Genomic DNA, 27,447 nt, shown 5'->3' on the forward strand with positions numbered 1-27,447 from the left:
AGGCTCTTCCACACCACATGCCATCCCTAGTCAGGGGCTCCCCACCCAGGTCGTTGACATTGCTGCTCTGAAACTGAATGTGTAACAGTATGAAAAAGTGCCTTGGTGTGGCTCTTCCTCCAGATTCTTCTCTGTCCCTCCCTCTGCGGCGTTTCTGGGCTTGACTTGACACCTTCCCACAATGAGATGGCTGAGATTAGAAACAGTGTAGAGGCTTAACGATGTGAGCTCGTGTCAATAGCACAATGCTGTGAAGCTCCAACACAAAATTCCCCCTATTTCCCTCTCACTTTGGCTTTCTTCTTTTTTCTCAACAGTGCTCAGCTATCCAGTCTTTTCTTTTGTAAGGTTTGCATAACAGTAGACAATAGTAACACGGACAAATCTTCAAATCTTTTGAGGATTTGCCTCTGGTAGTTGTTGAGGTTGCAAAAAGATTTGGTGAAATTGTCCTGGGTACTGTAGAGGGTGGTGTCAGTGGGATCAGTTTGCCTTCCCTGACCCAGAGCGGTTGCGAGTTGCTCCCACTCCCTGGTTCTCGAGCCTTGATTTATTAATCAGGGTGTGATAAAGTACAGCAGACAACTGTTTTGTACAAAGAAATGTATGGTTTTTATTCAAGAAGAATGAATACACCTTTTATTAAAACTGAGAAAACTTATCACTTTAAATGAGAGAAAACTTATCACTCTAATAGGGAATCCTTTACTCAAACACAAGAGAATACATAGCAGTACAACACCTCCCACCTCCCAATTCCCCCTATCTAACTAGGTTAGGTTCTGGGGCTTCAAGGACTATGCTCACCAATCCTTCTTTGACAGTCGATAATGGGTCGCGGTTTCGGGGTGCGTTGGATTTTGTCGATTCTGCTAGCCGTACCCTGAATGTAGGAGAGGACTTCTTGCTGCGTGTTCCTCAATTGGGTGGTGTTCGCTGATGCGGTAGGGTGCGTATTGGATTTATGGGGTAAGTACCCACTTTCTTCCTTCAGCAGTAGGTTTTAAAGTTCTTTTAGGTAATGTTTTACCGGTTGGTAGCTCAGGGATAGCTTGTAGAGTGGAAACAATTTGCGAATCTTCGGGTTTTCATCGCGTTTACTTAGGTTTGGAAATCGTTGGTCGCGGTGGCTCAATATTACCTATTTGGTTGCTGGTAATATCTTGGTGGTTGCTTCGTGAGCCTCTTGCTGCCACGGAGTGCTTGGTGTCCTGGTCGTTTGCGATGCTGCCTTGATTGATGTTTTGAAGAACCAGGTTAACAAAGCTGGTGTGCTGGTCTTGAAGTCTGCCAGGTCTGAAGCATACAAAGCTGATGTAGAAGCCAAGTGCAGTCCTGGCTGTAAAAACAGGCCTTAATTATACGTTGAGAGACTTCCTTATCTGTCCCCAAATCAACTTTGGTTCTCTGTTCAAGTTTCAGTTAGCTGGGCTGCAAAACTTAATCAAGTTTTGATCTGGCATTGATAGACTTTTCTGAGTTGATGAGCTCTTGGTCATTGTGATAGCACTGTTTTGCTTCTGGAAGTCTGGCCTGAGCCAGATATTTCTATGCCTGTTGAAAAGGTGCTGGAATATGTATGTGACATTTGGGTCCTCTGGGTAGGGTGATAATGTTTCTTCCGTGGTCAATTTTTTAAATGCTAATGTTTTCTAGGGACAGGTTTCGGGGGTAAACAGTTCCCAGACAATTTGATTAGCTCCAATGTCCAAACTGGTCTTTTAGAGATTGACCCCACCTCTTTTCTTGCAGACACAACATTCACCTTTTAAAAATGCCAAACTTGGTTAAAACTCGTAGATTTCTTCCATAAGCATTTTAGTATCCCAAACTTTCTGGTAAATAGTTCCAAATTAAATTTCCTTTCCAATGAGTCCAAACACTTGAGGGTTCTCCCATGAATTTTGCAACTCTACAGTCTCCCCTGTAACACTCTACATACTTGAGTGTCATGCTAGATGAGCAAATTTCCTGACTCCTGAGAGTCAACCTTCCCCTGTAATTTACCGAGCTAAACCCAAATGTACATTCCCCTTTGAATTGTATTACTGTTTACAGATAAATTCAGTCATAAGTTACATTACAGCATAGAGGGGGTCCAACGCCCTTCCATTACTCCAGTTTCACAAAAAATACACAGTAAAACACACATAGTAAAAGCCTTTTAACACTTGACCTCTGCGTTTTCTTTGCAGCAGGTGGAATCTAAACTGGACCTCACCGGGTGACTGCGAATTTTCTGCAGTGTCCTATCATATTTTGTGTTTTCCTCCATGATACAACCCTTAAGTTCAGCTAGGGCTCGTCCAGCACCCTCTGGTGCTGGGACCAACGACCTCTGCCTCTCACCCTGCAGGTAGTAAACCATAGATAAAGAATTGTCGTGAGCTGGCAGATAACTAAACTGTGGGAAGCTATTCTGATCCCAGCTGGGATCTCTATATTTCTGAAAATATCCCACCAGGGTGGGACTGTTATCTCGAAAATCTTGACCCGTATCTCAATTGTTTTTTGTTCGAAAGTATAGAAAAGTTTCTGTGATACTTCTACAGCTTTCAGTAGGGTGGTAAGATGTTAGGGTCGAGGGGAGATTTCATAGCCAAAATGTGTAACATAATCCTGCAGGTTTGTAATGTTTTCCTTCACAGTGAAGTGAACAGTGGAGGGTTCAGGAATGGGGACAATCCGTTCCTGGGCCACTTGAACTTCTGCCTCAGGTTTAAAACAGAAATTGCTGTCACTCACCGGACACCAGAAGTATCCATGTTGGTAGTGGGGTGCACTGGTGGTGACACAATATGTCCCACCTCCTATATATGCTACTTGTGGAGGAACATGGTCTTCTTGTGCCATCACTTCCATGGTGCAATTGATAGGATCCGCGCCTGCAGAAGCAAACCCACATTCTGATCGAGCAAAACCATCATCCATGCTATTAACAATACCCATTCTGTACTGAACACTGTGGCTACATCGTTCAGGTCCCTCTTCTCTGCCTCCCGGACCCCACACTATTCCCAATATTCAGATCACAAAGCTGTTCTTTATCTACATGTCCATAGTTCAGTTCATAAAATTCCTGAAACATCACTTTTAACAAAGCTTCATAAAGCTTCTCCTTCTTCTTCAGGCACCACACAGGCAGGTGGACTTCAGTCAAGTTCAGGATCACGGATGCCACGGAGTGGTGCCCGTTCTGAAACAAAACTTTGTCAGTAGGGAATTAACACTAACCCATTACTGGAGTTCACACAGCACTGCCCCATCCAGGTTCAAGTTCATCTACACCTTGAGGTAATTTCCCTATAAATCAATTACACCTCTCTGGTAATTGCCTGCTTGAAAGAAAAAGAAAAGAACATCCATTGTGGCTTTTCTATCCACCCAATGAGTTAATTCATCAAGCTGGTTTTCCCTTACTGTTACTGAGGGAAAACATCCACTCAAATATAACTTAAAATATAACTTAAAAATTTTACAAATACTCAGAATAATTATTTCACTCTTGACAAGATGTTGCTTTCTGCTTGTACAGTGTTACCTTTTTTTTTTCGACAAACACGCATATTAATGCATGGTACCACGCATACCAATAGTTTACACATTACAATAGTTCTCTCCTTCATGCATAATAGCAGCACACAGCCTTTTCTCCATTGGTCACATTCTTGAATTGGTCAGAAAACTTTTAAAATACCAAATATATATGATTGCCCCATGTCTGGAACTAGAGGTTTTTCACACAATTTAAATCAACCAAAATTCCACCATGGCCATAATGAAAGTTTGGTTTTCCTAGGTTAACTAACCTCAATTCCAAATTAATTCAAACCAATTTCAAACTAACCAATGCCAGTTGGAAAAAAACTATACAGACACACACACACTTAAAGACAAGTTACAAACCATCCACATGCTTTTAATTTTGCCATTCACACTGAAATATCAGAGATTTTTAGTCCAGCATTTCTCCACCCGTGCCCATAACCTGCTGTAATGCGGCCACTAAAATTTGTACTGGGTCATCGGCTGCCTTCCTGTGGCTCTGTTTTGCCTCAGCACCCTCGTAACCCGGCTTCCCTCCTTTCGGGAGCCTACAATTCTGGCTCCAGTGTCCCAAATTCCCACAGTTATAACACTCTTGGGATTGACCTGCATTACCTCCCTCTTGTTTCCCTGTGCCCATAGTGTTCCCAGCGTGTAGGGTGTATAAATCTGCTTTGTCTACGTTGCCAAAATCTAACTCGTAAAATTTCTTGAACATTTCTCTAAGTAGGGCCTGGTATAGCTGCTTCGTTTCCTTCGGGCACCATGCAGGTAAGTGTACTTCTGTAAGGTTTAAGATGACTGAAGCTACTGCATAGTGTACCCCCTGGTATTCCTTGATGTCACCTCTGTGACCCGTACTCACCCCCATTAGGGCGAGCAAGAGCAAAGCCCCTCTCATCATTCGGTTCCTTCCCTGTAGGGACACAAAATAGATAGCCTTACCCTTGAGAAAAACAGTTCTCTGGCTTGGCAAAGATGATCCAGTTCGACAATCCAACTTGAACTTTAAAATTTTAAAATTTCTAAAATCTAAACTTAACACCGAAAAATATTTAAAACACCCTTAAAATCGTACAGTAACGCTATGCCCATTCGCCACCCGTTTCCGGGTGGTCAGGCTAAATCCTGTTCTGCTCCTTCCTTTTGCAGCCTCTGGGCAGCTTGTATGGCTGGATGTAAGGTGGTCTGTACCGCAGGACCCGGAGAACTGGGGGTTTCCCTGAGTCCCAGATGATCGGGGGAATGGTCCCTCCGGTACTACAGCACACTACCCCTTCTGTGTAGCTGCTGGGTCCATGTCATTCCCTGTGTGTTCCCTGCAGCCTGAGGCTGCAGGCTGGGGACTCTCAGTTGGTGGCTGGTCCACCACTACCTCTCCCGTGAATCCCTCACCACCAAAGACTGCTAGCTGGGGGTCCCTGTCCGTAGAACAGTTCACTGTTCCCAATGGTAGCGGGATGGAGAACGACCCAGCCTGTTCGTTCCCTGTGAAATCCACTAGACTGTACGGGATCGCGTTAGATAGAGGGGAGGCGGCTGGGTTATCTGCGTATACAATGGTGCTTGAGGCTCCAGTATCTAGCAGATAGGTCCCTGTCACCTTCTCCACCTCCATCTTAACGCACCGTCCCTTATGTGCATCGTATTCTAGGGAACACAGGTACACAGGCAGTGCCGGTTCTAGTCATGGGTCGGGATTTGGCGGGGCGGATGGGGTTTCCCTTCCGATGGCCGTAGCTACCTTCCCTGGGCCGTCCAATATGGACCAGAGCGCGGCCAAGAACTCCTCGAAGGAAGCGGGAGAGTTCTGCGCTCTGGGTCCGGCCTTTTGGGCAGGTGCTGGGCTTAGCTACGTTATCCTTCCAAGGGCTCCTACAATCCTTTCTCCACTGCCCACTTTTCCCGCACCCAAAGCAGTTACGCTTGGTGTCGGAAGAGATACCCCTTTCCTGGTGCCATTCCCTCTTTGCTTGGTGGGGCCTTAACTCATGTACCCTCCCCTTGGGTGGGTTCTCCTCCGTCCCTCGGGTTAGTTGCCTGATCACTGACTCCTCGGTGGCGTTGGGATCCCTAGGATCGAACCACAGCTCGGCTTTGGCTTTCACCCGTGGCAAACTATTTGCCACCAGGCTCCGGAACCAGTGGGCTCTCTTATCCCAGGTCAAGTGATCCCGGTTGAGGGTCCCACAGCAGGCGCTCTCGTAGACGGGCCACAGCCTGTCTGTGAAAGCTTGTGGAGTTTCCCCTGCCTGTTGCATTGTCTTCTCCACTCAGGAGAAGGGACTTCCATCGTTGAGGCCCATAGCCTCCAGGATTTCTTCCTGGATGGCCACAGATGTACTTTGCCCCCTCTTGGTGTTTGTGGAGAGAGACTGGTACAATCTACTGTCTGGGGAGAATAGGAGCATTTTTGCCGTTTCGGAGTCGTCGCACCCTTCGATGCACGCCGCTTGGTCTACTTCCATAAAGTGAACCGAAGGGTCCCCTTTATGGGTGAGCTTGTCCAGGTGGGCTGCCATCGTTCTAAGCTGCTGGGTGCTGTGGGAGACCACGAAGTTACTTTCGAGGGGGCCCTGCTGCCCCACCGAGAGTGGACGCACCATACTTCTGCTGCCGTACTGGGCACATCGGCCCCGGTCCCGGCCCTTGTTGTACTGGTGTCACTCCCACCTCTCCCTGCTGCAAGCCAAGTCACAACCCGACGCCACAGGTGGTGGTGCACCATCCCCGTCTGCCCCACAAACTGTTTGCCCCTCCTGCTGCCTGACTGGGCTAAGCCCCGGCACCACAGGTACTGGTCGACCGGTTCCCCCCCTGCTCTTCCAGGTCTGCCCGAACCGTACTCGGGATTTTTAGGCAGAACATACCTTTGGCCTTGGAAAGAGCAAGGTTCAGACTCTCAATTTGCTTTTGGCAGGGGCCGTGGTCTCCAGTCTCGAACCCTCTGCTGTTTGCTACCTTATAAGCGGCCTGTACATACCTTAACCTCTCCTCCTGCTCTTTAATTATCCTGGTGAGGCGGGTGTTTTCCTCTCGCTACACCAGTTCTTGACCCTTCGCTTCGGTGACCTGACACTGAAGGTAATCCTGGCGGTTTCTATGTGTTTCCACGAACCGTAGTTTCCCTTGCTTTTGCTTGCCTAACGCCTCAAATAATCTCTTCCCCCCATGATAGCTCTGGCACTCGAGCGTTCCTCAGACTCCCTGAAGTCTGCCTCCAGCGACTCGACTTACTTGTCCAATTGCTGGACCTGTCGGTGTAGGCAGACTAACCATATTGCTTTCTTCACAGAGCACTTATGGTCCTTACTCTCAGTCCATTTGACTACAGCATCCACAGGACGCTCAGCGCGCAATAGGTTCAGTACCTATTTCTTTGTTATATTGACTTTCTTGAATATGTAAGAGGAAATCCTCTCTTCCATTTTGCTTCTTTCCTCAAAAACAGTGCCTACTGCATCACACTCTTTTGACCAAGTTCCTGGCTGGCTCGCCATTCTGTAGGGGGTGGTGTCAGTGGGATCAGTTTGCCTTCCCTGACCCAGCCTGGATTTATTAAGCAAGGTGTGATAAAGTACAGCAGACAACTGTTTTGTACAAAGAAATGTATGGTTTTTATTCAAGAAGAATGAATACACCTTTTATTAAAACTGAGAAAACTTATCACTTTAAATGAGAGAAAACTTATCACTCTATTGGGGAATCCTTTACTCAAACACAAGAGAATACATAGCAGTACAACACCTCCCACCTCCCAATTCCCCCTATCTAACTAGGTTAGGCTCTGGGGCTTTAGAGACTATGCTCACCAATCCTTCCTTGACAGTCGGTAATGGGTCGCGGTTTCGGGGTGCGTTGGATTTTGTCGATTCTGCTAGCCGTACCCTGAACGTAGGAGAGGACTTCTTGCTGCGTGTTCCTCAGTTGGGTGGTGTCCGCTGATGCGGTAGGGTGCGTATTGGATTTATGGGGTAAGTACCCACTTTCTTCCTTCAGCAGTAGGTTTTAAAGTTCTTTTAGGTAATATTTTACCGGCTGGTAGCTCAGGGATAGCTTGTAGAGTGGAAACAGCTGCGAATCTTCGGGTTTTCGACGAGTTTACTTAGGTTTGGAAATCGTTGGTCGCGGTGGCTCAATATTACCTATTTGGTTGCTGGTAATATCTTGGTGGTTGCTTCGTGAGCCTCTTGCTGCCGCGGAGTGCTTGGTGTCCTGGTCGTTTGCGATGCTGCCTTGGTTGATGTTTTGAAGAACCAGGTTAACAAAGCTGGTGTGCTGGTCTTGAAGTCTGCCAGGTCTGAAGCATACAAAGCTGGTGTAGAAGCCAAGTGCAGTCCTGGCTGTAAAAACAGGCCTTAATTATACGTTGAGAGACTTCCTTATCTGTCCCCAAATCAACTTTGGTTCTCTGTTTAGGTTTTGCAGCCCAGCTAACTGAAACTTGATTAAGCTTTGATCTGGCATTGATAGACTTTTCTGAGTTGATGAGCTCTTGTCCATTGTGATAGCGTTGTTTTTTTGCTTCCGGAAATCTGGCCTGAGCCTGATATTTTTATGCCTGTTGAAAAGGTGTTGGATTACGTATGTGACATTTGGGTCCTCTGGGTGGGGTGATAATGTTTCTTCCGTGGTCGATTGTTTAAATGCTAATGTTTTCTAGGGGCAGGTTTTGGGGGTAAACAGTTCCCAGACAATCTGATTAACTCCAATGTCCAAACTGGTCTTTTAGAGATTGACCCCACCCCTTTTCTTGCAGACCCAACATTCACCTTTTAAAAATGCTAAACTTGGTTAAAACTCAGAGATTTCTCCCATAAGCATTTTAGGATCCCAAACTTTCTGGTAGATAGTTCCAAATTAAATTTCCTTTCCAATGAGTCCAAACAGTGGAGGGTTCTCCCATGAATTTTGCAACTCTACAGTACCAATGGGTGAAATGGAGACTTTCCATAACGTTAATCATGCTTCAGTAACCCAGGATCATGAAACGATAAATAACTAAAGTTTGAACTCTGACATAAAATACAGAATTTCAGAGAACAGCACTATCTAGGCCAGTGTTTGACAGGCAGGAGAAGCTGTGTGTAAGGCTTTACTATTGGCATTTCGTGTAGTCTTTTTAAATATAGAAAGTGTTGAGATACACCTGATATAAGCACCAGTAACTCATACGGCACTGCTTTAGTGATGATTTTGTAAAGGATTCATGGTTCTGACAGCTCTCTTGTTATAGCTTTGCTTCAGTCATAATTTCATAAAGGATTGACAGTTCTGACAGTTCTGACAGCTCTCTTTAATGGACTTAATGAGGATAATTTATCCTCATTTAAGTCCATTTGCTGCATGACTTTGAATTGTACCCTGTCCATGATCGTATTGAGTTTAAAGCAGTGTTACAGTGGAACCCATAATTTAGATTGGGCACAATGCACTGAGCTAACAATGCGAGATCAACTTATTAAACGTATTGTGGTGCACATGTCACACTAGAAGCGCGTGGGGATCAAGGGAGTGAGTTAACTGGTGCCAGAACTCCAAGAGCTGCTGTTCACCATAAAGCTATACTGTTACTGAAGAGAAGAAATGGCTGCTGCAAGATCAAGCTGTAGAACTATGTCATTTTAAGATGTAGCTCTGGAGGTTCTGCTGCAGGATATATGAACCAGAAGAGTATCCTGTGTTGTCTAAGGAGCACAGTATCAATGGAGGCAATAGAAAGGGTCAGTGCCATTTCACCTGTCAGCAGATGCATAATGAATTTATACATTTTTGATAGGTTAGCAAGGTCAGTATCATCATACTTTACCAAATGTTACAATGTTGCTTTACAATGCATGTTCACAGAACACCACAACAATGCAGATCATGGATGTACTCTACTTGTAGTCACGGTGTGATTGTATAAGATGGTGACTTGTTTACCTAATGCACTATCAATAAGGTTTATACTGTGTACATACATGCTGGAACCATTAAAGGGCGCAACTGGTGGAGACCGGGGGGGGGGGGTTTCCTGCCCTGGTGGCAGGGCCCTGTATAAAAGGCTGCATACCATGCTTGTGGGGCACTCTGCAGTTTGGAATAAAGGACCAAGGTCACTACAGTTTGAGTACAACACATTGCCTCGTGAATACATTATAGACATAAAAAGGTGCATAAGGAATTTATACAAATTTTTGATAGGTTTCCAAGGTCAGTATCATCATACTTTACCAAATGTTACAATGTTGCCTTACAATGCATGTTCACAGAACACCACAACAACCTTGGAACAGCATCATAACCAGCACTCTGGCAACTCTTCACTTACTTCCCAAATGCATAGACATGCCCATATTTTTGCTACCACGCTGATGCTTTTGCCCTGTAACCCATGAAATGTGCCAAGGTACAAAAAACATGCACACTGCCAACAAAAGCTACCTGCATGCTGTCTGTTTAGATACTTGCATAAGGTAGCAGCTAGGCTATATATTTGGGTGACACACAGCTTCTCTCATTCTCCTTATTCCAGCACATATTGCTATCTACTTTTAGATATTAGAATGCAGCAACTGCAGACGTGGGAGAGGTTAGAGGTCTCTCCCAGCATAGGGCTGGAATCATTCATTGTTTTAAATTCATTCTCTCCCTACACACTCACTATTTCATTCATTAAAATACAGACATTCAGTTGCCTACAGCAGCACAACACATAATAACTCAGCATATAAGCTGTGCTGTCTTACTGGAAGCAATGTAACATATGTACTACTTCTAATCTAGTAGGTTCTAATGGTGAGGAGATGTTAGAGGGCAATGAGCACCCTGGCCCCAGCACCTCACATCACTGCAAAACAGTAACTGAGCAATGGCAGGCCTTCGAAGAGGAGTTAGACTTGACACATTCCCCCGAGGGGAAAGGAAGGGCACCCCAAGTTAGAGTAACTGGTTGATTAAAATGAAACCGAAAAGGAAGGCTTCTGATAAATGTCAGGTTCATAATTCAGTAGAGAACCAAGCTGAATACAAAAAGTACAGAGGAGAATGGAAAAACGAAATGAGGGGCAAAGATAATGTATAAGAATAGATTAGTGAGTAACATAAAAGAGAATCCAAAAATCTTTTATAAACATAAATAGTAAAAGGGTAGTCAAAGGAAGGGTGGGGCTTAAAAGCATGGATTGTGGTGCATCCGTTGGTCAGGATTACAGCTTACATGTCGTCGTGGAGCAGGCGGAGGATGGCAACAAACTTTTGGGATCAGCTGAAACAGAGAAGGACGCTCCATAGTCCCTCACAGTTAACAGTGTCAAAGGCCTTTGTGAGGTCGAAGAAGGTCACATACAAGAGTTGGTACTGTTCCCTACATTACTCTTGCAGTTGTCGCGCCATGAAGATCATGTCCGTTGTACCCCGTAGTGGATGGAATCCGCATTGTGACTCTGGGAGGAGCTCTTCAGCCACAGAGAGAAGACGGTTGAGGAGGATTTTAGTGATGACTTTCCCAGTGGCCGACAACAGGGAGGTTCCTATGTAGTTGCCGCAGTCGGACTTGTCCCCTTTCTTAAACATGGTCACGATTACAGCACAGCCTTTGGTCGCCTGAGGAAGAGAATGTTCGAAGACCAGGACCTTAAACCTGGCACCAAGCTTATGGTCTACAGGGCTGTAGTGATACCCACCCTCCTATATATATCAGAGACGTGGACCATATACAGTAGACATCTCAAATCACTGGAGAAATACCACCAACGCTGTCTCCGCAAGATCCTGCAAACCCCTAGGAGGATAGACGCACCATCAGTATTCCCGATCAGGCCAACATCCCCAGCATCGAACCACTAACCACACTCGACAGCTCTGTTGGACAGGCCACATCATCCGCATGCCCGACACAAGACTCCCAAAGCAAGCGCTCTACTTGGAACTTCTCCACAGCAAGCGATCCGCAGGTGGACAGAGGAAATGTTTCAAGGACACCCTCAAAGCCTCCTTGATAAAGTGCAACATCCCCACCGACACCTGGGAATCCCTGGCCAAAGATCGCCCCAAGTGGAGGAAGAGCATCTGGGAGGGCGCTAAGCACCTCGAGTCTTGTTGCCGAGAGCATGCAGAAACCAAGCGCAGGCAGCGGAAAGAGCGTGCGACAAACCAGACCTTTCCTTCAATGACTGTCTGTCCCACCTGTGACAGAGACTGTAAATCCTGTATTGGACAGTCACCTGAGAACTCACTTTTAGAATGGAAACAAGTCTTCCTCAATTTCGAGGGACTGCCTATGATGATGGTGGAGGCAGAGGACATGGCTGAGGTTATAAATGAATACTTTGCATCTTTCGTCCCGAAAGCAAAGGATGCTGACAATGTCTCAGTAAAGATGGAGGTAGTAGAGAAATTGCATTGCATTAAAATAGATAAAGAGGAGGGACTTAAAAGGTTGGCAGTGCTCAAAATAGAAAAGTTACCCGGTCCAGATGGAATGTATCCAAGGTTGCTGAAGGAAGTAAGAGTGGAAATTGCGAAGGCTCTGGCCACAATCTTCCAATCCTCCTTCGATATGGGAGTGGTGCCAGAGAACTGGAGCACTGCAAATGTTACACCCCTGTTCACAAAAGGGGAGAGCAATAAACCCGACAACTACAGGCCAGTCAGTCTAAGGCCGTTTGTGGGGAAACTTTTAAAGATAATAAACCGAGGCAAAATTAATTGGCACTTGGAAAAATACGAGTTAATAAATGAAAGCCTACATGGATTTGTTAAATTGTGTTTGACTAACTTGATTGAGTTTTTTGATGAAGTAACGGAGAGGGTTGTTGAGGGTAATGCGGTCGATGTGTATATGGACTTTCAAAAGGTGTTTGATAAAGTACCACATAATAGGCTTGTTAGCAAAACTGAATCCCATGGGATTAATGGGGCAGTAGCTGCGTGGATACAAAATTGTCTAAGGGACAGAAAGCAGAGAGTACTGCTGAATAGTTGTTTTTCAGACTGGAGGAAAGTGTGCAGTTGTGTCTCCCAGGGGTCTGTGTTGGGACCAGTTTTCTTTTGATATATATTAATGAACTGTACTTGGATATACAGGGAATAATTTCAAATTTTGCAGACGACATAAAACTTAGAAATATAGTAACCAGTGAAAGTAACAAACTTCAGGAGGATATAGACTGGTGAAATGGGCAGACACATGGCAGATGAAATTTAATGCAGAGAAGTGTGAAGTGATTGTTTTGGTAGGGAGAATGAGGAGAGGCAACATAAACTAAATTGTACAATTTAAAGAGGGTGCAGGAACACTAGAGAGATCTGTTGGTGTATGTACACAAGTCTTTGAAGGTAGCAGGACAAGTTGAGAAGGCTGTTAACAAAAGCATATGGGATCATTAGCTTTATAAATAGTGGTATAGAGTACAAAAGCAATGAAGTAATGGTGAACCTTTATAAAACACTGGTTAGGCCCCAGCTGGAGTATTGTGTTCAATTCTGGGCACCACACTTTAAGAATGTCAAGGCCTTACTAGAATGGTACCTGGATGAAATACATCAATTACACAGAGAGACTAGAGAAACTGGGGTTGTTCTCCCTTGAGCAGAGAAGGCTAAGGGGAGCTTTGATAGAGGTGTTCAAAATCATGAACAGTTTTGATAGAGTAAATAAAGAGAAACTGAGATAAGTATGGACACGGCATGGCCCTTTACAGTATAGCTCCCTTGGCCAAGGCCCTAAGCTTAGCCATAGCTTCCTTAATGAATGCTATGACCTGGACTGCAGAGATCTTGGGCTACAGCAGCCTGTCTTCTCGACACTCACCATTTAGGGCAACACAGTAATATAGGGCTTCAACAACCTCATACTGCACAGTGTTCTGATCCCACACAAATTTCCAGCCATGCTGAGGAGGAGCCCAGTGTTATGTATGCATGTAAACCTTACCAAAATGTAAGACTTGCCAGGGGGCACACCTGTGGGAGACCTAAAGGTCACCTGTGCAAGCAGGTATAAAAGGTGATTCACCAGGCTGCTTGCCCACTCTAGAGTCTGAATAAAAGAGACCAAGGTCACAACAGTTTGAGCTTGCGATATAGTCCTGAACATAACAAATTGCCGATGAGTAACGGATTTATTCTGAACATAACAAATTGGCGATGAGTAACGGATCACGAACTTCCACGTGGTAATGGCTGCCGTTGGTATTCTTGAGATTTGTTGAGGGTGATGATTGGGAAGCCTTCACTGAGCGTCTTGACCAGTACTTTGTGGCCAACGAATTGGACACGGCTGAAACAGAGATCAAACGCAGGGCGATTCTCCTCACCATATGTGGGTCACCGGTATATGGCCTCCTAAAGAATTTGCTGGCACCGGTCAAACTAACAGACAAATCTTATGCAAAGCTGTGTACGCTGGCTAAGGAACACCTCAAGCCAAAGGAGAGCTTCCTGATGGCCAGGTACCGCTTTTACACGCACCGTCGCTCCGAGGGCCATAACGTGGCGCGTTTTGTCGCTGACCTAAGACGCCTTGCAGGGCAGTGCGAATTTGCAGGATACTTGGGGGAAATGTTGCGGGACTTTCTCGTGCTTGGAATTGGCCACGAGGTCATCCTTCGCAAACTGTTGTCTGCCGAATCCCTAGATCTGAGCAAGGCCATCACGATAGCCCAAGCCTTCATATCCATGAGCGATAACACGAAACAGGTATCTTCACAGAATCGAAGCTCACAGGCAAGCACCGTGCACAAAATAATGTTTTCAGCAGGAAGAACGGCACAGGGCAGGGCCCACACTGTTGCAGAGGCCAGACCTAGGCCTAGAGCGACTCAGAGTCCACCATGGGACGTGAATGCGTATCCATTAGCACCATGTTGGTGCTGCGGAGGCAGCGGCGAATGAGGTCTCCCCTTCTCGAAGGCTGAGCAAACCCCCACCTTCAGCTGAACCAGGCTTCAAAGTGCAGATCCAATTGCAGATACCCGAGGCACAGGCCGCTCATCACGACCATGGGGAGGTGAAGATCAACCGAGCAGCAGTACAGGCGAGGTACCCACCACCTGAAGCCGATGACCCTTTCGCGACGATAGAAGAGGCTCCAGGTCGACCATGCGGAGTGGGACTCCGGCCGAAACAATCCGAATGCATCTTCCCAACGCCAGAGGCAAAATACCTGGGGAGGAAGATCACGGCAGTTGGCATCACGGACAAGAGGGCATCCAGACCACGGGATGAGAGAACATCCAACCACGGGAGGTCGCCGCAACGGAACGGAGGGATAGGTCACCCAGCAAGGAAGACAACTGGGTTTGGGGCAAGGATAAAGGGGCGGCCGCTGAGAAGGCCAGGAACCCACTACGCTCCAATAAATTGTGTGTACTATGGAACCCTTGTGAGCGGTCTTTCGCGGCCAATGATGATATGGGGTTGGGGATACCTTACAACAAGCCAAAGTAGCGGGCGAACATCAACCGGTCGTATATGTATCTGACAAAGTACTTCTAACAAGTGATGCGTTATCACACGGGGTTGGGTGTGTTGGACAGCAAGCCAAAGTAGCAGGCGAACCCCAACCAGTTGTATATGTATCTAACAAAGTATTCGCAGCAAGTGAGATGTTACCGCATGGAGTCGGGAGTGTTGTGCAGCAAGTAAAAGTAGCGGGCGAGCCCCAAACGATTGAACGTGTACCCAATAAGTTAAACAAAGCAGCAACCTGTGTTTACGGGACTAAAGAGACGTACCAAAGAGTATCCCAATATGTGTTCGAGTTAGTCAAGCTGCTCATCCCACAAGCTTGGGAGAACAGAGGCACCATAATCGATGCGTTGTTTCGAGAAGGTCTAACACTGTCTGTGCACTGTAACATGAGCTGCCACGGGCACTAATGCCCTCAGTTGGCTACCGTTGCCCACCACCGGGGTGGAAACGGTGCAGCCTGCAGACCTGCTCGTTGTCATGGAAGTGCTTGAAAGTGAGGGGTCAATCGTAACAGCCCCCCAGCTTAGGACCTGGACCAGCCAGGATCCCACGTTAATGCCTGCCAAAGGTGAACTGCTAGACGGGATGTGGCAACCTATCCGTCGCAGAGACGAAAGACTCATCCCCACGTTGCAAAGTAAGGCAGGGTGGCTACACACAGACAGTGGTCCGGGGCCCCCATACTATAGCTCAGGGACCACGGGGACCACTATGCCTCCCGCCACTACTGAAAGTCTCAAGGCCATTGCGGCCATCCTGGGCTTGCTAGACCTCAGGGTCAGCGACAATAGCCCGGAGCAGGCAGCCCAAATCACTAAACCTAGCACCACGGGTGTCACGGTAGACTCCCTACAGACCCGGCTACCCTGGATGCTACACGATCACCAGATAGAATCACTCAGAACTGAGCCTTCCATATGCCATCAGCAGAGAATGTACCATAATTCCACGGGCCCTCTACGCGTCAGCAGAATAAGTGATGTAGACCATGTTCAGGGCCCCAGTTGGGCCGCTAGCACTGCATTAGCCAATGGGGGGAATGGAGTGCATGTGATGAAAACAGAGCGTTTGATTGTGAAACCATGTACCGGGATAATGAGTAAAGCATTTGGACAAGACCAAACGGCGAACTACAGATAACCAAGAACCACCGTGAAAGGACCTGGCCCCCAGCAACTCACTAAACATGATCAACCTCGCCATCGACCACGAGGATGAACCCACCATGTCAGGACTTCAACCCAGGCGATCGACCCGGGGATGTGGGGCATCAGATCGCCACAACTTACAAATAACTTGCACATAAGACTGGAGGATAGTGATGTTATGTATGCATGTAAACCTGACCAAAATGTAAGACTTGCCACTGGGGGGCACACCTGTGGGAGGCCCAAGGGTCACCTGTGCACCCTGGGGCAAGCAGGTATAAAAAGGTGATTCACCATGCTGCTTGCCCAAGCTGGAGTCTGAATAAAGAGACCAAGCTCACAACAGTTTGAGCTTGGGATACAGTCCTATGGATTTATTCTGAACATAACACCCAGCAACAGGGAAAAGGCAGGAGGTGGCTAAGGATGATACTGTTATTTTTCAGGGTGAAGCCAAATCTGTTTCACTGAAATTACTATAGATAAGTTGCACATGATTCAAGCTCAGGCAGCCACTGCATTAATACCTATGATGCCTGTAGTTGCAGGGATGTCCACTGACCCAGCACAAGGAGAAAGTGGATCACCTCCAGCTCTAGAGGCAGACACTAATACTCAGGACCCATTCACCTCATTTCCTCCTCTCATTGGGGTAACACTTTAGAAGGAGTGCCTGATTAGGAAGTAAAAGACTCACACCAATGAGTAGCAGTAATGACAAATACACTAAACACTGCTGCACCAGACGCTGTAAGAATTCATAAAAATTGAGATGACGAATAGAGTAGTGGTGGGTGGGCAACACGATGGTCAATCTTCTTGCCGAAGTATTCATTTGGCCTTCAAGATGATGAGGATAACATGCCATCTGTTCATCCATTAGTCAGCCTGTTGCCATTACTCACTGCTTCTCTTTCCAGTGGGAAGTTAAATACAGTGCTTTTTAAAAAATGCTCCTGAGACTTTCAGAGATAGTACGTAATCCTATAGTCAAAAAATGATTGTAGGATTGTGGATTTTCTTGGAGAATCTCAATGGCTATTTTAAAATGTGTCGTCACCAGCTTCTTGGAAATGGAACAGGAGACAGTATTACCTGTTGGATAGGGTTTTTATTTCCTTCCCCATAGACTGTGGACTGGTGATCCGCTGAGTGGGAGAAGTCATCCAACTACATTTTTGCCTTGGTGTGAATGATTTGCAAGTGTCACACAATGATCTTTAACATGGTGAGAGAACAGTTGGAATTTTCTGTCAGCAATATGATGGCCTGTTTATTCTCTGAGACAATTGTTCCTGAAATCTCAGGGAAGAATCCTTTCAATTTCTGTAATTCCCAGACACTGCAGCTGTAGGTGGACAAGTAATCATTCATATGTGTAATTACATTGTGTTTTTGTTTATCACTCCAAATTATCCCCAAACTCAGTAAAATGATTGCTCATTCATAAAATAAAGGAAGCTGCCAACAAATTGGTAGATTTGGCAGCAATTTAATGCAATGCCAGTGGTAAATAATGGATCTCTCCTTAGAAGCACTGCTCAGTAATTGCCTGATCTTCATTGCCACACTCATGCAACTCAGGAGTCTCATTTTGCAATACAACTTGTGGACAAGATGAACAAACATCACATATATGTTGCTTATCACGTTGTCGAAACAGCTCAATGTGCTTCACACAGAATTACTTTTGAAGTGATTGTAGTTCCCTTGGCAAAACATGCTGTATGTCTAGTCCTACAGATCACAAATTAGCTCAAGCCTTCAGCACACCAAGCTTTTTGTTATCACACATAAGCCTTACATTGGACCCCAACTCAAATACCAGATGCAATAGGTAAGAAGGCACCAAACTTTAAAGTCTTAGGACAGTCCGTCATATATGTATACTCTGTGTATATACTATGCTGGGACCACTAGAGGGTGCAACTGTGGGAGGCCCAGGCAGGAGCGATATAAAAGGCTGGTCACCACGCGGTGAAGGCATTCTGCAGACAATAAAGAGACTAAGGTCACAGTAGTTCAAGCACAGCACCAGGCCTCGTGGAGTTATTCTACAGATAAGTTGAGACATATTAACTGGCAACGAGTACAGACCATAGACTTACACGCAGAGATGGCTGCCGTTGGTAGTTTAGAAAAGTTTACAGAGGGTGAAGCCTTTACTCGGGTTTCGCTGGCCAGGTATTGCTTCTACACACACCGCCGTATCGAGGGCCAGGATTTAGCGGAATGTGTCACAGACCTACGCAGGCTTGCGGAACCGTGCGAATTTGACAAACTCCTCAACAATGTGTTGCGGGACGTTTTCGCGACGGGACGGGACGTGAAGTGGACTGTCACCTTAAGCCAGGTGTTCACGACCTCAACGTTGAGCTTCTCCCAGAATCAAAACTCAGTGGCAAGTACTGCGAAGAAAATAACTGTTGATCAAAGAATTAGTCTGACTAAGAGTCCACCAAGGGGTGTAAATGTGAATCGTTTAACATGCTGGCATTGTGAGGGTAACCATCGAGCCCGTCTGTGTCAATTCATGCACTATGTGTGCAAAGGCTGCGGCCAAAAGAGCCACCCACAGCAAATATGCAGAAAAACTGCGACTCAAAACGTGGCAGAGGAGTCGGCAGGCGATTTCCAATCCAGCAAGGATCATAAAGTACAAGCTAGAGAGGCGGCTCAGTCCGAGGAAGTAGTGCACGGGGTGCACACTTTCACCACAAAACTCCCCCCCCATGATGATAAAAGTCAAGATAAATAGCTTCCATGGAGTTGGACAGGAGGGTGAGTCAGTCACTTATGAGCCAGAAGGCATTTGAGAGGCTGTGGGGCAACAAAGAACTAAGACCCAAGCTGAGCCTGATTCAGACAAAGCTGCGCACTTACACCAGTTATCAGCAGTGTGAACGTAAAAGTATCCTATGATGGAAAGATACACGAATTGCCACTGTGGATTGTACCAGGCAACGGGCCAATGCTGCTTAGCAGAAACTGGATGGGGAAGATTCAATGGTACTGGGAATACGTCAGAGCACTATCTTCAGTGGACGATGCTTCCTGTGCTCAAGTGCTGAGCAAGTTCCCATCTTTATTTGAACCAGGCATCGGCAACTTCATAGGCGCCAAAGTGCAGATCCACTTGGTCCCCGAGGCACGGCCTGTTCATCACGAGGCTCGAGCGGTCCCTTACATGATGAGGGAGAAAGTGGAGATCAAATTGGACAGACTTCAACGCAAGGGAATCATATCACCAGTCGAATTCAACGAGTGGGCCAGCCCGATTGTTCCAGTACTAAAGAGCGATGGCACAGTCAGAATCTGTGGCGACTACAAGGTAACGATCAACCGAGTTTCATTACAGGACCAGTACCCGCTACCCAAAGCCGATGATCTTTGCGACATTAGCAGGGGGAAAGACGTTCACCATGCTGGATCTAACCTCCGCTTACATGACCCAGGAGCTGGCTGAGTCGTCGAAAAAATTAACGTGCATTAACACACACAAGGGACTGGTTTTGTATCACAGGTGCCCGTTCGGGATCCGCTCGGCTGCAGCCATCTTCCAAAGGAACATGGAGTATCTGTTGAAATCGGTTCCGCGCACTGTTGTATTTCAGGATGATATCCTAATCACTGGTCGTGACACCACCGAACACCTGCACAACCTGCAAGAGGTTTTAAGTCGACTAAACAGAGTCGGACTCCAGCTGAAACAATCCAAGTGTGTCTTCCTGGTGCCAGAGGTAGAATTACTGGGGAGGAAGATTGCGTCAGACGGCATCAGGCCCACGGACTCAAAGACAAAGACAGAGACCATCAAGAATGCACTCAGACCACAAAATGTAATGGAGCTGCGCTCGTTCCTGGGACGCCTCAACTATTTCGGTAACTTTCTTCCAGGGTTGAGCACCTTGCTCGAACCGTTGCACAAGTTGCTACGCAAGGGAGACGACTAGGTTTGGGGTCAAAATCATGAGGCCGCCTTCAAAAAGGCCAGAAACTTGTTGGGCTCGAACAAGTTGCTTGTATTATATGACCCAGGTAAACGTCTAGTTTTAGCATGTGACGCGTCATCGTACGGTGTCGGGTGTGTTTTACAGCAAGCAAATGTAGCAGGCAAACTCCAACCAGTTGCATCTGCGTCTAGAAGCCTATCCAAAGCCGAAAGAGCCTACCGTATGGTCGAGAAGGAGGCTTTGGCCTGTGTATATGGAGTAAAAAAAAAAAATGCACTAGTACTTGTTCGGACTCAGGTTCGAGTTAGAAACCGACCACAAGCCCCTAATCTCATTGTTTTCGGAATGCAAAGGCATAAACACCAATGCTTTGTCGCGAATCCAAAGATGGGCACGAACACTGTCGGCCTACGATTATATGATCCGCCACAGGCCAGGCACTTTGAACTGCGCTGATGCCCTCAGCCGGCTACCGTTGCCCACCACCGGGGTGGAAATGGCGCAGCCCGCAGACCTGTGCCTGGTCATGGACGTCTTCGAAAGCGAAGGGTCACCCGTAAAGCCCTGCTAAATCAGGACCTGGACCAACCAGGACCCTGTGTTATCTCTTGTAAAAAGTTGCATCCTCAATGGGGGCTGGTCAGCGATCCCAAGAGAAATGCAAGACGAGATAAAGCCGTTTTGCCGTCCTAAAGACGAAATGTCCATCCAATCGGATTGCCTCTTATGGGGCAACCGCATCGTCCTGCCAAAAAAAGGCAGGGCAACCTTCATACACAACCTACACAGTGCCCACCCAGGCATAGTCACATCTGGTGGCCCGGCATTGACTTGGATTTGGAGTCTTGCGTGCGTCAGTGTAACCCTAGCTCACAATTGAGCAATGCCCCGTTCAAGCCTGCATCCAATGGCCAAGTGAAGCGGGCAGTCCAAACCATAAAGCAGAGCTTGAAACCCGCCTATCCTGGTTGCTGATCAATTACAGGACACGACCCCACACGCTTACTGGGGTTCCCCCCTGCGGAGTTACTAATGAAACGTGCACTCAAAACCAGGCTCTCCTTAGTCCATCCTGACCTCAGTGATGAGGTGGAAACCAGGCGTTATCGGCAAAACACGTACCATGATCGCGTGGCTGTATCACGTGACATCACTGTAAACGACCCGGTGTTTGTGCTGAATCACGGTCATGGCCCCAAATGGATTGCTGGCACTGCTTTCGCCAAGGAGGGGAATAGAGTGTTTGTTGTCAAACTGCTGAACGAACAAATGTGCAGAAAGCATTTGGACTAGATCAAATTGAGGTTTACAGGTAACCAGGAACTACTGGGTGAGGACCTTACCTTCAGCGATCCACCAACACACACCCAATCAGCAACAGACCTAGCTGCCAATCATGAAGATGATCCCACCATCTCCAACAGTCCAGTCAGACTAACAGCGCTGCAAGACAGCAGTGGCCCGACCAACTCACCCATGTCAGACACTCAGAAGATCAACCAGGGAGCACAGAGTTCCGGATCGCCTCAATTTGTAACTAACTCGCAACAAAGACTTTGGGGGGGGGATTGTTGTCATATATGTATACTCTGTGTATATACTATGCTGCTACCAGTAGAGGGTGCAACTGTGGGAGGCCAGGCAGGAGCGATATAAAAGGCTGGTCACCACACGGTGAAGGCACTCTGCAGACAATAAAGAGACTAAAGTCACAGCAGTTCAAGCATAGCACTAGACCAGACCTCATGGAGTTATTCTACAGATAAGTAGAGACATATTAGTCCCCATGGTGGCCACTTGTGTGAGGCCATCCAGTGCCTGTAGAACCAAGCCACAACCAGCATGAGAAAACACCTTCAGCAGTGGAGAAGGGAATATAGGAAGCAAGGAGTTTCAAAGTCATTAAATCTCTAAGTAGACAGAGGTGGAGTTCTTTTTCTCATTCCCAGGATATGGGTACCACTGTCAAGGGTGGCATTTATTGACCCATCCCTAGTTGCCCTGATAAGATGGCGGTAGGCCTTCTTAAACTACTAGTTAGTAGTTTGGTACAACTGAATGACTTTTTCGGGTACTTCAGAGAGCAGTTAAAAGTCAACCATGTTGCTGTGCAACTGAAATCACATGTAGGCCAGGTCGAGTAAGGACAACAGGTTTCCTTGGTGAACCAGTTGAGGTTTAGGGCAATTCAAAACCTTCATGGTCACTTTTTGTTTTAGTAGTACCAATTTTTTATTTCCAGATTTTTAAAAAAGTGAATTAAGATTCTCAAACTGCCATGGGGAGATTTGAACTCTCATTCTCTGGATTACTAGTCCAGTAACAATAACCACTACACTATCATGCCCCGCCAATACCTAGTGGCCATCATGGGATCTTTCCCAAAACCCAAGTTTTCTGCCTTCTTGGGGCAGCCTTATTCTGTGTTTGCTCAGGGTATATATTTACTTGCTTGTTAGTGAACAGCAAATATCCATAATCCAAATCTGTGTGTAAACCTTTGTGTTAAGTTCAAGAAAAAAATTATTTTACTAAACAGTTACTGATTTATAATAAGTTTATTAAGATAATTTTTCTTTGAATTTACAGAGGAAATTACACTTTTGGCATTGGGTTTTATTTCACTGCATGTTGCAGGAAAGCAGTATGACCAGCTTCAGAACTTTGTTGACAACTCACCGACTTTGCTGTTGGCAGTGCAATGTGTGGAAGGACTTAAAGAGGGAGGGATTTTCTTTTTAGTATAGATCTCGCATAGCAGCAAAAGAGAAAATGAGGTAACCATATTAGTAACTGCCATTAGAAAGGGGAAAAGATGGAACCAAATTGGGAAACATGGGGATATGTGCTTGCATGCACATTGCATTGAAATGCTGTCAAGGTGCACGATGTGATGCCTTGTGGGAAGGTCTTCCAACATTGTCAGTGACAAGAATTATACTGTAGCTAATACACATCTCGAGCTTCTTTCAGAAGGTTCTCACAGCCAGTGGCAGACCTCACGTAGGTCAGTAGAATTACACTTTGTATTGCTGTGGCATGGTTTTATGGTGTTTGGTGTGTGACTGGGGTATAGAATAGCTTAACCTTCACACATGGAAAAAAAACTTCCATCTTAATGGCCCAGAAATTCCTCTGAGGGTCTTCCCGCGGGCAATTGCCTCCTCGCTGGATATTTTTTACGAATTTACCTGGTGGTCTAGGAGGCGCACTTATTTCCGATGGGGAGGCCTTCTCCTCCCGCGTTGAGAAACGCGCACCCGTGCAGAGGGTCCCGACGCAAAAGATGCAGTCATGTGTGACTGCTCAGCCAATCAGGCAAGTATTTCACAGGTTCTCATTAATAGCACTGAGACTCGCGTATCTACAAATTCTTAATGGGAACAAAAGCAATCGCACAAAATAAAAAATAAAAAACAGACCACACATTGAAGTTAAAATTATGTCTTATAAAAATAAAATATTTTCCCGATTTTTAAAAAAGTTTTTTTTAATTATGATTAAAAATAAACTTACTGTAGTGGGGAGGGTTGTTAAGAATAAAATATGTGTTTTGATAACTTTATTTTAAAATGTTTTTGTCTATTTTTAAACACTTGCGCCTGTAAAAGGCTATACATCTGCTTTTTCAGGTGCAAGATTTTTGAGGACATTTGTTGGGCAAGATATCTGTAAATATCGGAAATCTTGCCCTGCAAGTGTCCTCACTCCCGATCTGCGGATGATGTGTCAAGCTCGAAACTTGACAGATCGGAAAAGCCGGTTTTCAGCACATGCGCATTGAAAACCGGCTTTTCCGACGCCTTCCCGGGTACCAAATTTTAATTTGATTTTACGTTTTAAAGTTAATTTGTTTTAATTGCCGGTGCTTTTAGTGTCCCCTTCCCTTTTATAGGGGGCACTGGGGAAAAATTGTGATTTTAGTGCCCAAAAAAAAAAAAAGAAAAAGAAAAAACACAAAAAAAAAACAAAAAAAGGGGGGGAAAAAAAAGGGCCTTGTAAATGTCTGGAGTGTCACCCAGGTCGGGTGGCACCGTTTAATGTTTTATGTTTTGCAGGTGGACTCCAAAAAGAGTTTCGTAGAAACTTCGTCCGGACCTGGGACATCGGAATTCCAGCACCATTGTGTTTTTAATCTGATCAGTACCTTTCTGTAGAATTTTACAGCATCGTCCGTATCTGCAATTTTGATTGTGATTTTATCTAAAAATGTTAAAATTATGAATGTGTCTCTTGGGAAGGGGATGTCAAAACTGTGCAAATGCTAGGCTCTGCACATTCAGAGGATGTGCTGGTATAAGCACAGTTTTAAACATTTGTATTTTAATCTATTTTTACTTGGCCAGTTTAATGTTCTCAGATAGAGAAATCACTGTTCTAGTTAAAATATCAAAAACTACCTCCATTGTTGCAAAGGTAGTGATGAGCAAGTTTCACAGGTTGTTTCCCCCAGTTATTTTTCTTTTCTCCTTTCTCTCCTGAAGTTGCTAACTGTTTCTGGGGTATGGCATAAGTGTCAGGAGTCGTCAGTACCTCAGCCATCACCCAAATGACATTCTTCATGAGTGAGCTCAGTCAGAGAGTGTTAGCAGGCAGTTCGTTCCCTGGAAGGCATCATAGCCAATCCCAATTCCATTCGAACCCAATGTTCCTGCACACAGAATTTCTAGTAGACGTAACTGGATAGTGACTAGAAGCAGGAACCTGTGCTGGTTTTTCCCTTTTCTCTCACACAGGGGTTCTATGGCAAACTGTATAGGCCCCAATTGCTGACCTGGCTGAGGTCAGCTAACTCAGCACAAACTAGGAATTAAACCTGTACCTTCTGGTCTCTGTGTCCTAGTTGTACAAGAGCTGTGTCTTTACCTTGTCGTCCATCAGCAGATCTTCATCACAACAATGGAAAAATAAAGTCAAGGTCATTTATTTTGTTGTGGACTTTTGGAAAACCAACAAAGGCAATTTTCATTGAAGTGAGATTTTGTAGAATCTTGTCTTTTCCAATGTTGAACAGGTATTGATTCAACTCCTGTTTGCTACTATTAGCCAACATTGAGTTTTCTATCAATACTGCATTTATTCGGCTAAGGCAGAGCTCTTTGTGAATGATGATGAGGGGATGAAGGAATACGTTATTTCGTTATGATCTCAGCAAGCTCCTTTGTGACCGATAACTGTTTTTCAAATTCTTTTACAGTGACCCTGATGAAACATTTCTTCAAGTTAATTGACAAAGAATGATTCTCATCAAACACAGCAGTTCATTTGCACAGCAGCATATTGGTGATAGTTCTGTCTCTTCCTCTTTTTCGTAACGTTGACTAATGGATTGAGCTTCAAAAAATGTCTTAAACATTAATTGTTTGTTTTTAGTAAATTGACCAATATTTTTTATGAAAGGATGAGAAATATAACTGCAGAGGTAGAAAGGAAAAACTGCAACAGTTGAAAATCTGAATTAAAATAATAAAAACTGATGGAAATATGCAGCGAGTCTGCAACATCTGAAAGTATAGATTGATGAAGGAACTCCACTGGAAACGTTAACCGTCTTTTTTAAAATTTCTGTCAGACTTGTTTATTTCTAGAATTTTCTGTTTTTATTTTAAATATAACTGTTATGTAAAGCTAGATCGGTTGATAGCTACTGATTCCTGCAGAAATGTCTTTAACTTAAAACAGAACCTGAGTAAAACTTGAGGATGTAACTTGTTCATCAAGATAAAGAATGACCTTAAACAAGAAGTGAAACATGCAGCATTTCAGCCAATCCTTTGCATTTGTTAATGAAGTGCTATTGGGCCAATAAAGTTAGAAGCAGTGAGAAAATCTGGAAGTAGATAATATTTCCAAGGTGTTTTTGCTCACTGTTTATCACATGAGCCAAAGAGGTACTCTACCGGAGTCCCAGCCCTAAACACATACCCCACCCCTTCACACACCCAGCTACATCTGCATCCAGACACACGTCATTTAACAAAAGATCACTGAACTGGTGACCGTCATGCTAATGGCATTGTCATACCTAGTTGGAGGCCAATCATCTCAGCCCAAGATATCACTGCAGGAATTCCTCAGGGCAGTGTCCTAGGCCCAGCCATCTTCAGCTGCTTCATCAATAACTTTCCCTCCATCATGTCAGAAGTGGGGATATTCACCGATGATTGCACAGTATTCAGTTCCATTTGCAACTCCTCAGATAATGAAGCAGTCCATGCCCACATGCAGCAAGACCTGGACAGTATTCAAGCTTGGGCTTATAAGTGGCAAGTAACATTCATACCATACTAATACCAGGCAATGACTATCTCCAACAAGATAGAGTCTAACCACCTGCCCTTGACATTCAACTGCATTACCATTACAGGTTGAACCTCCCTTATTCGGAGCCCTCGAGACCTGGCCTGTTCTGGATAAGGGATTTTTCCAGATGAGGGGTGGTCACGTTAAATTGTATGGTACAGGTACTGAGCAAGGGGATATTGGGGCTGGCTGGCTTAGGGCTGGGAGTGCGGCAGAGAGATAATGTGGGGGGGGTGGTGGCGGTGGATTGCGGGGTCAGGCCAGCGATTGTGCAAGTCAGTAGCGAAGAAGGACTTCAATATGTTCATGTCAGCGTTCTGCGCATGCACCACCTGGTGGCTGGGAATGGTTCCAGACGAGGGAGTTCTGGATAACTGAGGTTCAACCTGTATTGAATCCCCCACCATCAACATCCTGGGGGGGGGGGGGGGGGGGTCACCATTGACCAGAAACTTAACTGGACCAGCCATATAAATACTGTGGCTCCAAGAGCAGGTCAGAGGCTGGGTATTCTGTGGCCAGTGTCTCACCTCCTGACTCCACAAAGCCTTTCCACCATCTACAAGGCACAAGTCAGGAGTGTGATGAAATACTCTCCACTTGCCTGGATGATTACAGCTCCAACAACACTCAAGAAGCTCGATACCATCCAGGACAAAGCAGCCCACTTGATTGGCACACATCCACCACCTTAAATATTCTCTCCCTTCATCACCAGTGCACCATGGCTGCACTGTGCACCATCCAGAAGATGCACTGCAGCAACTTGCCAAGGCTTCTTCAACAGCATCTCCCAAACCCATGACCTCTACCACCTAGAAGGACAAGGGTAGAAGGTGCATGGGAACACCATCACCTCCAAGTCACACCCATTCGGACTTGGAAATATGTTGCCTTTCCTTCATCGTCACTGAGTCAAAATCCTGGAACTCCCTAAAGCACAGTGGGAGTACCTTCACAGATTGCAGTGGTTCAAGGCGGTGGCTCATCACCACCTTCTCAAGGGCAATTAAGGATGGGAAATAAATGCTGGCCTTGCC

General features: G+C 45.7%; 1 protein-coding gene across 1 annotated transcript in view; it reads left to right on the top strand.

Moving 5' to 3' along the window:
- The window catches only part of tmem154 (transmembrane protein 154), an 84,740-nt gene extending 58,155 nt beyond the window's left edge, over positions 1–26,585 (top strand). The window contains exon 6 of the mRNA XM_070871437.1: positions 25,302–26,585. Within this exon, the coding sequence (XP_070727538.1) occupies positions 25,302–25,335 (34 nt within the window). The 3' untranslated portion in view covers positions 25,336–26,585. The remainder of the gene's footprint in view (positions 1–25,301) is intronic.
- The last annotated feature ends 862 nt before the right edge of the window (positions 26,586–27,447 follow it).

The sequence above is a fragment of the Pristiophorus japonicus genome, chromosome 2, assembly GCF_044704955.1.
Source record: "Pristiophorus japonicus isolate sPriJap1 chromosome 2, sPriJap1.hap1, whole genome shotgun sequence".
NCBI classification, from domain to species: Eukaryota; Metazoa; Chordata; class Chondrichthyes; family Pristiophoridae; genus Pristiophorus; species Pristiophorus japonicus.